We start from the raw sequence: 12,855 nt of genomic DNA on the forward strand, positions 1-12,855 counted from the left end.
CGTTTTATATTACCGTTAGCATCATGATTGCCTAACCGCAGTCCAGTCCATACGAACATGCGACCACAACAACGTGACTCATCATGTAAGCCTTGTAGCAATTAATAAACAATATACACCGTTGTTGAATAAACTGTCATCGGTGTCGTAAATCAGTTGCAGTTAGCATGTGCCGGCGAGTGTGGACTGCTCGATAAGCTGTACCTAGACTGACGAGACGAATTGCTACCGGTCCATCGTAAAGCCACCAATCTAACTAGAGCCCTCCCCTAGCCCACGACTTTGAAGGCTTTTCAATAAACGCCGGCGAGGAAGCCAGCCTCATTGAGTTTGAGAGATCCCATTTGACTGGACACTGCCATGCATACACGCATACGGTTATTTATCCAGGTATGAGGACGCTATTTAAATGATTCCATACGAACTGCCGGTCTATACCTAGCCGTCTAAGGACTATGAATTTTTGTGAAAATCTTTAGCTTTATTTTTCTGATTTCTGCTATCGTAATTATTTATTTGATTCTTAAATATTTTTAACAAATAACAATGCCGACTAAGAAGTTTCAATCGCTTTACAATGTATTCAAATTGGTATCAACACGTTTTTAAAATGTAAATGCAATAATAAACTATTGTGTATGTGGCAACTTAACGAGCGCTGTATAAAAACTTTTTATGAAGCTTGTTCTGAACTCGACACGAAATATTCTGAAACACGTTGTTAGCGCAAAGCCAGAAACATAATCTCGCACTAGCGGCGAATGAAATGCATACGAGATATCTACGACTACGTACCTCGTATCTGATGTGGAAATCTGCCGCCGGTGTTCATGTGACATCTTGCAACCACAAGTTTTTACTTACTTTTTATAAAAATGTTTCATACATCTTTCTGGCCGTTTAAGCTTGTATTTTTAAAACGCTTGTGCTTCTCTACAGCGTAGCTGTGGTAAGGTACACGCAACAAAATATTTAAATTCATTATCAAGTTTCTTGGATTAACTTGTTATTTTTTCGTAATGATTTGGTAAATGACTTTGAAAATCGAATGTTTTTATTGACTTTAAAAACATTTGTTCCATAAAAATGACAAACATAAACAAAATGATCAATGAATCATTTTTTTTTTTTTTTTTTTTTTTTTTTTTTTTTTTTTTTTTTTTTTTTTTTTAATAATGTCGGGACACCTTTTTCACACACGGTCGGTTAACCCCATGGTAAGTTATTTATTAACTTGTGTTATGGGTGCTAACACAACTGATAAACTACATATAGCTACATATATACATATTTATAAATACATATCATAACACCCAGACAACGGCCAACAAGCATGCTCATCACACAAATGTCGACCGAACCGGGAATCGAACCCGGGACCTCAGGTTCGGCGGTCCGGCATGATGACCATTGCGCCATCGAGGTCGTCAAATCATGAATCATGAATTAAAGAATTATGTCGCACTACTTTTCTAGGTTATTTCTGCAGACGCATTTACATCAAGTGATTCTTATTCAAGAGTAGTACAGTACGACGACAGGGTTTCATAAATCGTTTGTAAACGCTGATTGCAATATAACATAGTGTTGTGAGGTTGGGACACCAGCCCTATCGCAGTGTCGTATCATCGCCCGTTGCTTGCGCGCGTTTCAGCTGACGTTGACGAACATTCCACATAAATAATCGCTCGCCTGCACTAACTATACTCGCCGGTTTTAACGTCAATCATAGTTTATAATACAGCGGTTAAAGGTGTTGGAAATAGCGCAGATTAAGGACTTTCATTTTGTGTATTTATCTTCTAAAATAGCATCATGTCATCACTTAAGTATTTTATCTAGGTACTAAACGATCTTAAAAAGTAAATAATGCCGTATGCCCACGGCGGAGTAAAAACATACGTCCGCCTCCCTCACTCGCTCTGACACCTTCTTCTGCGAGATCAGATCTTCTCAGAAAGACGAAACAAGATTCCAGAAACCCATTTTGCTGACCATATTAAGTACCTGTACTGAAACAATATTAATAACAGATTTAACAACGAAATCCTGATTGTATTGGAAAACACGTAAACCTCGTGTTTTACATTTAATTATGAAAATAATGTGGAAACTTTCACGAACATAATGATTAAACTGTTGCTTAATCAATCTGGATATTACAACGGTAATGTCAAAATGTCCTGTTTGATAAATATCATATTTTTGCAGAATAATATTAACTTCCCGGAAAAATATATTTCGTGCATGATTGGTGTGTCATCAATTTTCTTGTCTTTTCAAATGAAATGTGAAAACGCGGCGGAAACTCTTACCGATATCTAATGAGTAAAGCTTAACAATGTTTTAGTTTTGTTTATACCACCTTAAATTAAATTATTTTAAATATTGTTTTTACCAGAATAAAATATCCACTTTATCAAATAGAGCACAATTTGGTACTAACCTATAGAGTCACTTTAAAGCAACTACCAACTAAAAACACTACTTTTGCGCATAGGCATTATTTAAAATACTCGACAGTTTATTCGGACCAGAGATTTTTATTGGAAAATGTTCCGCACAATGCTTTTATAGTCATTATCTACTCGTACATCAATCAGTCAGTACGTTACTATTACGCGCCTATTTTCACTGAATTCGTACGCGTTTATTCATGTTGCTCTCTCCTTGCTGTGAATGGGAACTAGGTCCAGTTTTAATACTTAATAGCTGAATCTGTATTATGTAGTGAGAGTGACTGTGTTTTTGAAAATGAGAGTGAGAGTAGGAGATAGAGTAAGAGAGTGACAGCGAGATTGAAGGCGAGAGCAACTGGTTAGCAGCTCATCAATTAATGTCCGTGATCGTACAGAACAGAAATGTATTTAACATAATGATGCTGAAAATATGAAAAAATATGCTATAAATAAAAGTTTATTGCGGTTCTCTGATGAAATAATTTGGAATCATTTGAGGTATATAAAACAGAGACCCACACTCACACGAGTCTCTTTTAAAACCGTCCAATCGATACAAACGTATAGAAAAAATAAAAAAGGATCAACGGTTCGCTCGCTCGGATTTGCATAGAGCTAACTAATCTGTTTAATCTATAAAACCGGCACAATCAAATCACAATCCTCGCCTAGTTCAATGCACATATATTACATACAAACAGCAGAAGTACGTGTTCACAATAAAATACTAGCTCGCATGAACACAATGAAAACATCGAATCGCCGAGGCTCGCCTCTTGTCACGCGTGTAGATACAAATGGTCTGATTTATCTGCGATGCATGTCCGGCACTGTTGTTTTATAGCTCCATCATTGTACTCCAGAGTCCACTGCAGTCATCCGATGACGACACGCGCGCTGAACACAAGCCGTTAAAATATTTGCAAATAATAACATCCGAAAGAAAATGTTGAAATTGTAGCGATCAAGTTACCTTGCTTGTGATAACAATAAGCTAGGAACGTTTCGGAAGACCAAACAGATTTCAGGTGACTGTAAAAGCTTTCTTATATACTTTGGGCATGTGCAAAGAGCCCCGTGATTAATAGAGGCTCAATTTTCCTCAGTATCCAAAACTCCCAATTTAATGGGATAGATTATAATAATAAATTAATAAACGCATAAATGTCACATACAACTTACACCATAGCTCGCACAATGTTATTATTGCCCAAATAAACCAAGCAATTAACTTCTGCAGCTACGATCTTTAAGGTACCATTTAAATAGAAACCACTATTATAATAAACACCCACTTACTTAGCATTACACCGAAACAATGTTTGAATATTGAGCATATGTTCTCGACAGATATCTATGGCACATCGGTTGCATTTACGGCGTCCCGAAGACATTACAAAGGCCATTCCCTTATCTAATGTTCTCTTTGGATTTATTTAACTTTTACACGCCTTCACATCTTGAAAATCGTTCGATAAAGATGTCAACAAGAAAAGGTCACAAAGTCCGCGGGGACACTCCGCAAACTCGTGTTTTTTATTGTCGAGTTCTTTGTTAGCTTTTGTCGATATACATAGATTGATGTTCATTTATTTTATCATGTCTAGATTTTATCTCAGTCTATAAGTCACTCCATACGTAGGTCTATCTGTGATTTGTAAAGTTGGGTTAATGACATCTAATAAATTCTTAGCGCACCCATTCGATAAAGCTGGCTAGACTGCTTCACTCTCAGCTTATGCCTCAATCGGATTATGTTAAATTCGCAACACGCGCAAATCGACATCATAGCTGAAAGATCGATCAATACGGACTGAACGGACTGTGCAACTATCATGTACATGAAAGGTTGTAATTGTACGCCAAGTAAAAATACGAAAAAAATAAAGGAGAACCAAATGAAGAAAGAGAGCTGAAATTATAACGCTACGTTTCAAAGATTCTGAGATAATAATAATATGGATAACGGCGATACTTAACGGTTAAAGAAAAGCAATTCCACTTTACCCTTTAGCAGCTTTGATAAAAACGACTAATCTTAGAAGTCCGGTTGATTAACTTAAGAAAAAAATGGACGATTGAGCAGTTCAAGAAAGAATAAAAATTTGTTGGGCTATAAATTAACCGAGCCCCGAGGGCGAGCCTCGCAATCTGCATTAGCCGAGACGCACTTCTCTCCAGCGATTAAATGAAATTTCACGGCCGGTTGCCTACGGAAACTCACTGGACAAAGGTCTGGGATATTTAAATTGAATGCTTTTAATCCGGCCAACTCCCCCACTTTTTTCTTAAGATAGGATTTTGCTTTAGTATGCGGCGTCTTCGAATTCAAATATTTTTAAAATAAAACTTTCTTTATGCCGTGGAATACTAGTTTGTAGCGCTATTTGTCCTCGTCAAATCAAATGCTTATTTGGTTTTTCAAAATAGCATCATTCAGACAATCATGAAATTACGTTTTATTTGAAAGTAAGCAATAAAATCCAAAAAATGCCTTTCTAAAAGCGTATATCTACAAATCATAATATATTTGAATGGTTATATTTGACGAAAAGATAATACATAGATTAAAGATAATAATGCATAGAAAGCAGGCGTATCTGCGGAGTCCTCTGTCAAGCTCCACCTAAGTGGTAAAACCCAATTGTTCTGTTGGAATAACCTTCTATACCGATCTACCAGTACCATCTTTACTGACAAATATCGTCGCGACATATTGCAAAAAAAAATACATTACCTACCTTTGACCATCTCAAAATACAAAATAATAATAATTGCACACTTCATTACATTCCTAGCCAAATCTTATTTTAACTGTTTTTTATAACATTGTTGATATTTTATCAAAATATTAGTCCAATAAATAAGAGGGCTTTAGAATTACATGAAGAAAACGAACCTTTACCTCCTTTTTTATTCATTTCGCACAAATAAAAAGGTTGTTACAGACTGATGGACTTTTTATTAGAGATCCCGAATGGCTAGCGCGGCTGTTGGTCAAACTCTCAGCGATTTCTCGCGTTTCGCAGAATCCTAAATTAGTTTATTTTGTGTATAAGCATTGAACTGCCTCACAAATATTTTCAAACAATTGTGTAAAAATAGTTTAAGTATTAGAGGCTGAATTTTGATTTATGTTTTTTTTTTCTCAATTTTTATATCGATTAATCGAATACCCCGTCTTGGTCTACGTATCGCAATCGAGAGCACCGGTAAAGGTAGTCCCTTCCGCACTAATCGAGCAATTTCTCCCATGTTATTAAAGGAAAATAGGAATGTTCGCAGGCCGTTGCGTTCTCAGAACAGAGTTTCTTATAGACGGTATTGAATTTTTAAACAAATTTTTCGACCCACCGCCCAGGCCTTGGAACCCACTTTATGTTATAGGATTAGAACGTTATTATACCATTAAACCTTTTATGAATAATTCTTTACTTTCTATGGTTTATTTTAGATTACATTTTTGTATTTTTATAATTTATGCGTCTGGAAAAACATCCTAAAAGATGGTGGCTCATAAGAGAAGAGTGGGATGGAGAATATTTTTTAATTTGGTTCAAAGCGGCTTTACTTAGTATTACTGACATACATTTTTTAATAAGACAGAATCATAATTGCTCGCTGTATAATCCAATCACCTTGCGACACAAAATTAATTAACTGGTACAGTTTAATTGGATTAGAAAGAACCGCAAAGACAAAGCTTAGTAGCATTTAGGACCTTTAAAAAATACTACACAACAAAAGATATTTCCCAGGGGTAACGTTAATGTTCCGGTGCCGGCGTGGGCCATTCGACCGAATCTCTAGGAATTATAGTTCGGCCATTCAGAGAATGCGTTCCTGACACGTCGCGATTGAACTGACGACGTAATAACATTCATTGATTATTGATATAATAATGTTGTTTTAATGCTCCTCAATTGTTAAAACGGTAAACAACCAGCAAAATATTTTTATCGTAACTGCAACGCCATTGCAAAGTTACGTCGTCAGTTCAATCGCGACGTGTCAGGAACGCATTCTCTGAATGGCCGAACTATAAGGCAGGAAAAAAGTCAATAAATCTAGGTAGCACGCTGGAACAGATAACAAATGTCTGTAAGAGTCGCGACACCGCTGCAACGGTAGAAAAATCGCGCGGCCTCGCCTCGCCCATGCTAATGTGACACTAAGTCCTTCTACGACTCCGAAGGGGTAAACAAAACAACAAACAAACTTTTGCTTACTTTTGATTTCAAAGATAGGATCTACTTACAAATTTATTTATTGGAATTTGTTTATCCAGCGAGGTATCCTGCATAATTTTCATCAAATTATGTTGTCAAAGATTATTCGAAATCAGTTTTATTATAAAAGTTCCACCACCGATTTTCCGATAAACATTTCAAAGGACCTACAATCGATACACGAAGAAACAAATAAATATTTTTATCTAAATTGCTGTTTTCGAATCATTGCCTGCGGAAATCGTATATCTCTTGAAGGTGGTGGCCGCCCCAGCTAGATAAATGCTGCTGTAAATATCCTTTTCAGGCTTTTAACCGACGTTGTACACACAAATTTGGCCACTTTTTGAAAGAAATAAACTTAAGAAATCCTGTAACTTGTTAAGTTCCGTTAATCAGAATATTTATAACCTGAACAAAAAAGTACAATTTATTTATCAGAGATCCCTAAAAGCACCTCATTTATATTACCTAGTGGTAGTTGTGAGCCCAACCTTAATCTTGAGAAGGGTCTTTAATTATTATTTTAAGAGGGAAAGTTGCAGCACAGTCTGTCCGCATGCCGAACGCAACGCGCAATCTACTACTGGAAGTTGGTCAACTAATCCAAGTTTTCCTTTACTGGCTAATGAGACGAGTTTGATTCGAATTCCCGCCGCGCTGGGGAATAGCCACCCTCTTTGAATAGCTTCTCGCGACTACTACTTACAAGCTAGTCGTCAGCATTTTTGTTATAAGAAATAAGTCCAATGTTTTATTCGCCTAACAAATAAGTAAAATGTAGACTTCTTTCTAGGCCTGACTAAATTAAAAGCCGGTTTTTATTTACATGTAGCTATAGGTGCTTACTGGAAAATCAAAATATACCGGTATAATATTCGTTTGGTCCAAAAAGTCCGAAGCTCAAGTCTGTTTTCTACCAAGGGCTTTGAACTCTGACATTGACAACGGCTTCAAAATTTTGTACGAGTACAGGTAAATATACATTGAATGAATTTTTTTAAATTTTGTTATTACAAGAACAAAGTTAAAACAATAATCCCGATCAACTGTTTAGAGAGCGAAGTGCAAGAAGAAGATACGGAAAGTGGACCTGTCGTGAGAAGGGAAAAACGCTAGGTGGAAGAAAGAATACATTAATATTTTATTTATAAATACAATTATATTAACAACAACCAGTGCCTTGTAAATAAGACACAAGATATCAACGCAAACCAAACAAGATCACACTATAATAAAACCACCACGATTAGAACTAATTACTCATTAACAACATAAAACATCTCAACACAAAGCAAAGAACCAAATAAAAATAGCTAAGTACATAAAGATCTCCTTGGATGAAACAGAGATTCTCGCCAAGCTTATTGGATTGCTCGTAGATAAACAAAGCGTCTGGCCTCCGTAATAGAAATTACATACCCCCGAGGTCGGAAATCAAATTGACAGAAGAGGTTAAACAAACGATGCGGTCAGGGAGCCGAGACCGTAGTCCGTCGAATATTAATCGCTTAGTAAATGCGCTTTTATTTGTTTTTCCCTTAGCTGCTTTGTGCTGGCAGTGTGAATAAGTGACATCTCAACTGAACCGAGAACTGCTTAATTACGGCACCACATTCTTTTTATGTGAATATTAAATTATCTTTAAAAAAATGATTGTATTTTTTTACTTTTTTACGATCTTACCATCTGTGTTGTAGCGCTGAAAGTTTTGGCCAAGTTTCGCATATGATCCAGTGCCTATTTGGATTCGCTCAAATCCGTGTTTAACAAAACATCTTGGCAAAAATTTCAGAGTTTATTGTTATCAGAGTCATCGCTTTCTTGTCATCATCGTCACCATCCCCAATAATCAGACGAGTTTCTCGACTATCAAATTCAGCTCCATACCATAGGGAAGCTATTCCTAGTCAAATATTCTTCAACATAAGGTTTACAAAGGTGCACCTTAACGGTGTAAGTAGCTTGCGCATGTTGAGGCACTTCACATGCATTTTAAAAACGTGCGGGTCCAGCGACTCGCGCATGTACCAAAGTAAAATACCCACCCACGTGCTCTTATCACTTGTCACTTGCGCGTGTAACTTGCTCCAGCTACATGCACCGTGCACCATGTAATAATGTAACGAATGAATAATGCAATAATAAAATGATTTGTTTTAGGTTTCGCTGCTGGCTACAGTAGGCGAATAGCTGCTGCTATCACTTTCACTGTCCAGATCTCTTGGGATAAATTCTTGCTTAATGATATTGTCTTGTAGAAACTTCCTTATGTAAGGAACCAGCTGAAATAAATAACTGTTTGAAATATAAAATTGATTATTTTACTATAGAGCTGAACAGAGCATCATCTGCATGTCAAGAAGCGTGATAGGTCTTAAAAGTTTAGCAACCATGTTAAAATAATTGCTTCGAATTAATACGTATATCTCACTTTTTGGTGATGTTCTATCGCAGCCTTATTGATTCTCTTTATTTCGTGTCTCAAATGGCTTGTTTCTTCGAACATTTGATCAACACTCCAAGAGTCTTTCTGTATTATTAGCGGTAGGACGTAGGGCAATCCTGTAATATCGTCCAGATTTTTGTAAGTAAGTACCTATATAGCTATGTATTTTGCATAAAATCCTTATGTTGTAAATTCGAACCAAATATACCTATAGAACACAGATTTGCACACAGATCTAGAGCGGAAAAAAGACAAGACACAGACAGGCCACTTTTTACCCTTTTTACGATTGAGGGAAGTGGTTCTGCCGGGACATTGGTGAAACCACGGGGAACAGCTAATAAATGGTTAGAGTTAAGCTACGACACTATAGTGTTGTTATAATATAGTACCTACATAATAAAAGATATTGTCTTCTAGTCAGTTCTTCAAAAAAAAGTTCTTTCTAAAAAGTCGTGGTGGCCTAGTGGGCAAAGGACCAACCTCTCGAGTATGAGGGCGCGGGTTCGATTCCAGGTCAGGCAAGTACCAATGCAACTTTTCTAAGTTTGTATGTACTTTCTAAGTATATCTTAGACACCAATGACTGTGTTTCGGATGGCACGTTAAACTGTAGGTCCCGGCTGTTATTGAACATCCTTGGCAGTCGTTACGGGTAGTCAGAAGCCAGTAAGTCTGACACCAGTCTAACCAAGGGGTATCGGGTTGCCCGGGTAACTGGGTTGAGGAGGTCAGATAGGCAGTCACTTCTTGTAAAGCACTGGTACTCAGCTGAATTCGGTTAGACTGGAAGCCGACCCCAACATAGTGTGGGAAAAGGCTCGGAGGATGATGTCTTCTAGTCAGTTCTTATGAAATATTTCTTACCTCTGATAGTTCCTAAAGAACCATCACTTATGACACCCAAACTAATATTGGGAGCAGTTGCTTCCTCAATTAATCGTGGTTTCCAAATAGAATGCATAGTCTTTGACATTTCGCATGCTTTAAAGATGCATCCATATGGGTTTGTCGATGATGAAGCAAGCATCTGTTGACAAATAAGGGCTTCGTAGCTTAATGAAAAGTATAATGGACAATGATTTCTATCTACTTCCCTAAATGGAAGGGTTATCAATTCTGATGTTCATATTTTCTGATGTTCTAGCTAGTGGGTAAAGTCGTGGTGGCCTAGGGTAAAGAACCAATCTCTCAAATACGTTGGGTTAGCTTGCAAGTCAGGCAAGTACCAATAGGCACAACTTTTCAAAGTTTGTATTTACTTTCCAGAGTACATATCTTGGATACCAATGACCGTGTTTCCGAGGGCACGATAAACGAAAAGATTTTCAGTGATAGCCGGGACCTACGGGACCGGCAGTCCTTACGGGTATTCAGAAGCCAGTAAGTTTGACAACCAGTCTTACCTAGGGGTATTGGGTTGCCTGGGTAACTAGGTTGAGGAGGTCAGATAGGCAGTCGCTCCTTCTAAAACACTGATACTCAGCTGCATCCGGTAAGACTGGATACCGTTAGAAAAAGGCTAGGCACATGATATTTTAAATCAATTGAACATATTGGATATTAACTAATCTCCATTATAAGAATACTTAGGTATGCAAGATTACAAATTCTCTAACTTATCTGAGGAACCACAATAAACATAATTTTATGAATCTAAATAAGTGTTACCCTCTCGATAAATTCTATCTTCATCCACGAGGCATTGAAGTTAAAATGCTCCAACTTAAGTTCTTCAAATTTTTGCTGGGATATGGCATTCCAATCACACCTGGCTTCCTTACTTATTATATCACCCTTAAGAAAAGGCATTTCGATTTCAGCATGGAATACTAAATCGTTTGCAGCCCAAACATAACTATGGTTGATATCCCAACAACGCACCTTCAATAAATTGAAATATAATGAAAAAGGTGAATTAATTCTAAAGTAAGCAATAAGTAAATACGATCTATATTTCCATTCTAATATCCTAGATCCTATTAATATTTCAAATGCCTATCCGTTTGTTTGTCCGTTTGTTTGCTACGCTTTCACGCAAAAACTACTTAAACGATTATGAAACTTTGTACCTACACGTATTCTTGGTGGTACTAGAATGAACATAGGATACTTTTTGTCAACACAACAGGCGAGTGAAGTCGCAGGCGGAAGCTAGTGTATAAAGAGGATTTTTTTATTGTTTGTATTCGAAAAGCTCCGGAACTACTGAACCTATTTGAAACATTCTTTAACTGTTGAGAAGCTACGCTATCCTCGGATGACATGAGTTATATTTTATTCGGGTTTAAGAAAAGTTTACTTCGAACGCCCGTGCTCAGCGATGAATAAAGCCTAAAAAGTCTATGCAAATCTGAATTACATAATATCAAAATAGATTTACCTTGAGGTAGTCACTCAATACAATTTTTGCGATAGATCTCAGCGATGTACTACAGAACAACATATCAGTAGGTATATTGGGAGCTATTATGTGTATGATATCGATTACTAGCAATCCGTCAGCAACAATTACAGGTTTCACAGGTTTGTGAGGTGGCACAACTGGCTTTTTCTTAGGGTTTGTCTGTGGTTCTTCTTCGGTGAATGGCTTCGCAAAATTAGAAGCAATTTTGACTATCAAATATAAATTATCAAATTGCTCAGTAGAATCCATATTTTCCCAATCAAAGGAATTCGGATTTGCGAAATTAGTCATGAAACAAAACACGTCAGCATCAGATAAACTGAAAGAATAAATTCGTTTAGCTTACACTGCTGTAGAGTACCAACAAACATCCTGTTTCTACAAAGTGTTGGCGTCTGATGACTATGCACGCATCTGCAGTCAACTTGATTCGACGAAACATGATCACTTTGGCTTCGCTACGCTAGAACCACCATTAGATAGATGCATTATTTATAGGTATTGTAATAGCAGGGTACCTACCACAAAATCACATCGTGCACCCGGATAAAAAACAAAAAATGCGATAGCCTTCCTCAATAAACGCACTATCTAAAGGTAGGTACATTTTGAATTCTTGCAGCCGACTACAACTGCCGACCGCAGATGCCATAACCATGGGGTCATGCAAGAATTCAAAACGTACCTACCTCTACTTACTGAAATCATCGTTCTAATCAAACCTGCAATTAACGCTTTCAACCATATAACAAACTGTTCAGCTCCTACTTACCTATGTATCTAATAGGTAGCTAGATAACGGATTAAATATGGGTGTCTAAACAGCCTACCACTTACCGAGGCAAGTCTGAAGTTACTTTAACTGAATTATAACCTGGAAAAGCACAGGACATTAACTCATGTGCTAGTTCCTCTGCTGGCTCCGTCTCATTTGCATATACCAACAATATCAAATCAATTAATTGATTCTTGCCAAAAATTACCCCTTTCAACATTTTGGTAATAGTTAACTGTGACGCTGGTATGAGCGGGTTTATAATCATAACTCTTAGGGGAGTTTGAAATATTGTCGTTTGAAAATTCATTGTAATAGCTTAATTCAATCACTACAAGTAGAATATATCATTTACAATAACAAAAAAACCTTGAAATGTTCACAGAACAGCTATATTTTCAATATCGTGACAAAACACATTAGAATGCCATTAAACGACAAATCAAGGAGGTTCCAAATCTACATAGAGGTATTCTGAAAGTGGGTGCATACTCAATACTCAATTCTTTACTAGTTCCAGTGATGTAAAACGGAAA

At 37.0% G+C, this 12,855-nt stretch overlaps 1 protein-coding gene and 1 long non-coding RNA gene across 2 annotated transcripts; one reads left to right on the forward strand and one right to left on the reverse strand.

The window, feature by feature from the left end:
• The first annotated feature begins 209 nt into the window (after positions 1-209).
• LOC124634502 lies at positions 210-9,003 on the forward strand. The gene is made up of 2 exons (XR_006984876.1): positions 210-390; positions 8,852-9,003. It is a non-coding gene; the product is annotated as an uncharacterized LOC124634502 (long non-coding RNA).
• On the reverse strand, positions 8,848-12,629 carry LOC124634501 (malate dehydrogenase, cytoplasmic-like). Its single transcript, XM_047170099.1, has 6 exons — positions 12,382-12,629; positions 11,521-11,863; positions 10,809-11,021; positions 10,005-10,167; positions 9,123-9,253; positions 8,848-8,973 (listed from the first exon to the last, which is right to left on the reverse strand). Exons 1-6 carry the CDS (start codon positions 12,627-12,629, stop codon positions 8,848-8,850), a joined length of 1,224 nt encoding a protein of 407 aa, XP_047026055.1.
• Between the last annotated feature and the right edge of the window lie 226 nt (positions 12,630-12,855).

Source organism: Helicoverpa zea, chromosome 11 (genome assembly GCF_022581195.2).
Source record: "Helicoverpa zea isolate HzStark_Cry1AcR chromosome 11, ilHelZeax1.1, whole genome shotgun sequence".
Taxonomy (NCBI): domain Eukaryota; kingdom Metazoa; phylum Arthropoda; class Insecta; order Lepidoptera; family Noctuidae; genus Helicoverpa; species Helicoverpa zea.

Coding starts and splice junctions, on each gene's coding strand:
- LOC124634501 (XM_047170099.1), bottom strand. CDS start 12,629: ATGAATTTTCAAACGACAATATTTCAAACTCCCCTAAGAGTTATGATT. Junction 10,168..10,808: donor AGATAGAATTTATCGAGAGG/GTAACACTTATT, acceptor ATTTGTCAACAG/ATGCTTGCTTCATCATCGAC. Junction 9,254..10,004: donor TTCTTTAGGAACTATCAGAG/GTAAGAAATATT, acceptor ACGATATTACAG/GATTGCCCTACGTCCTACCG.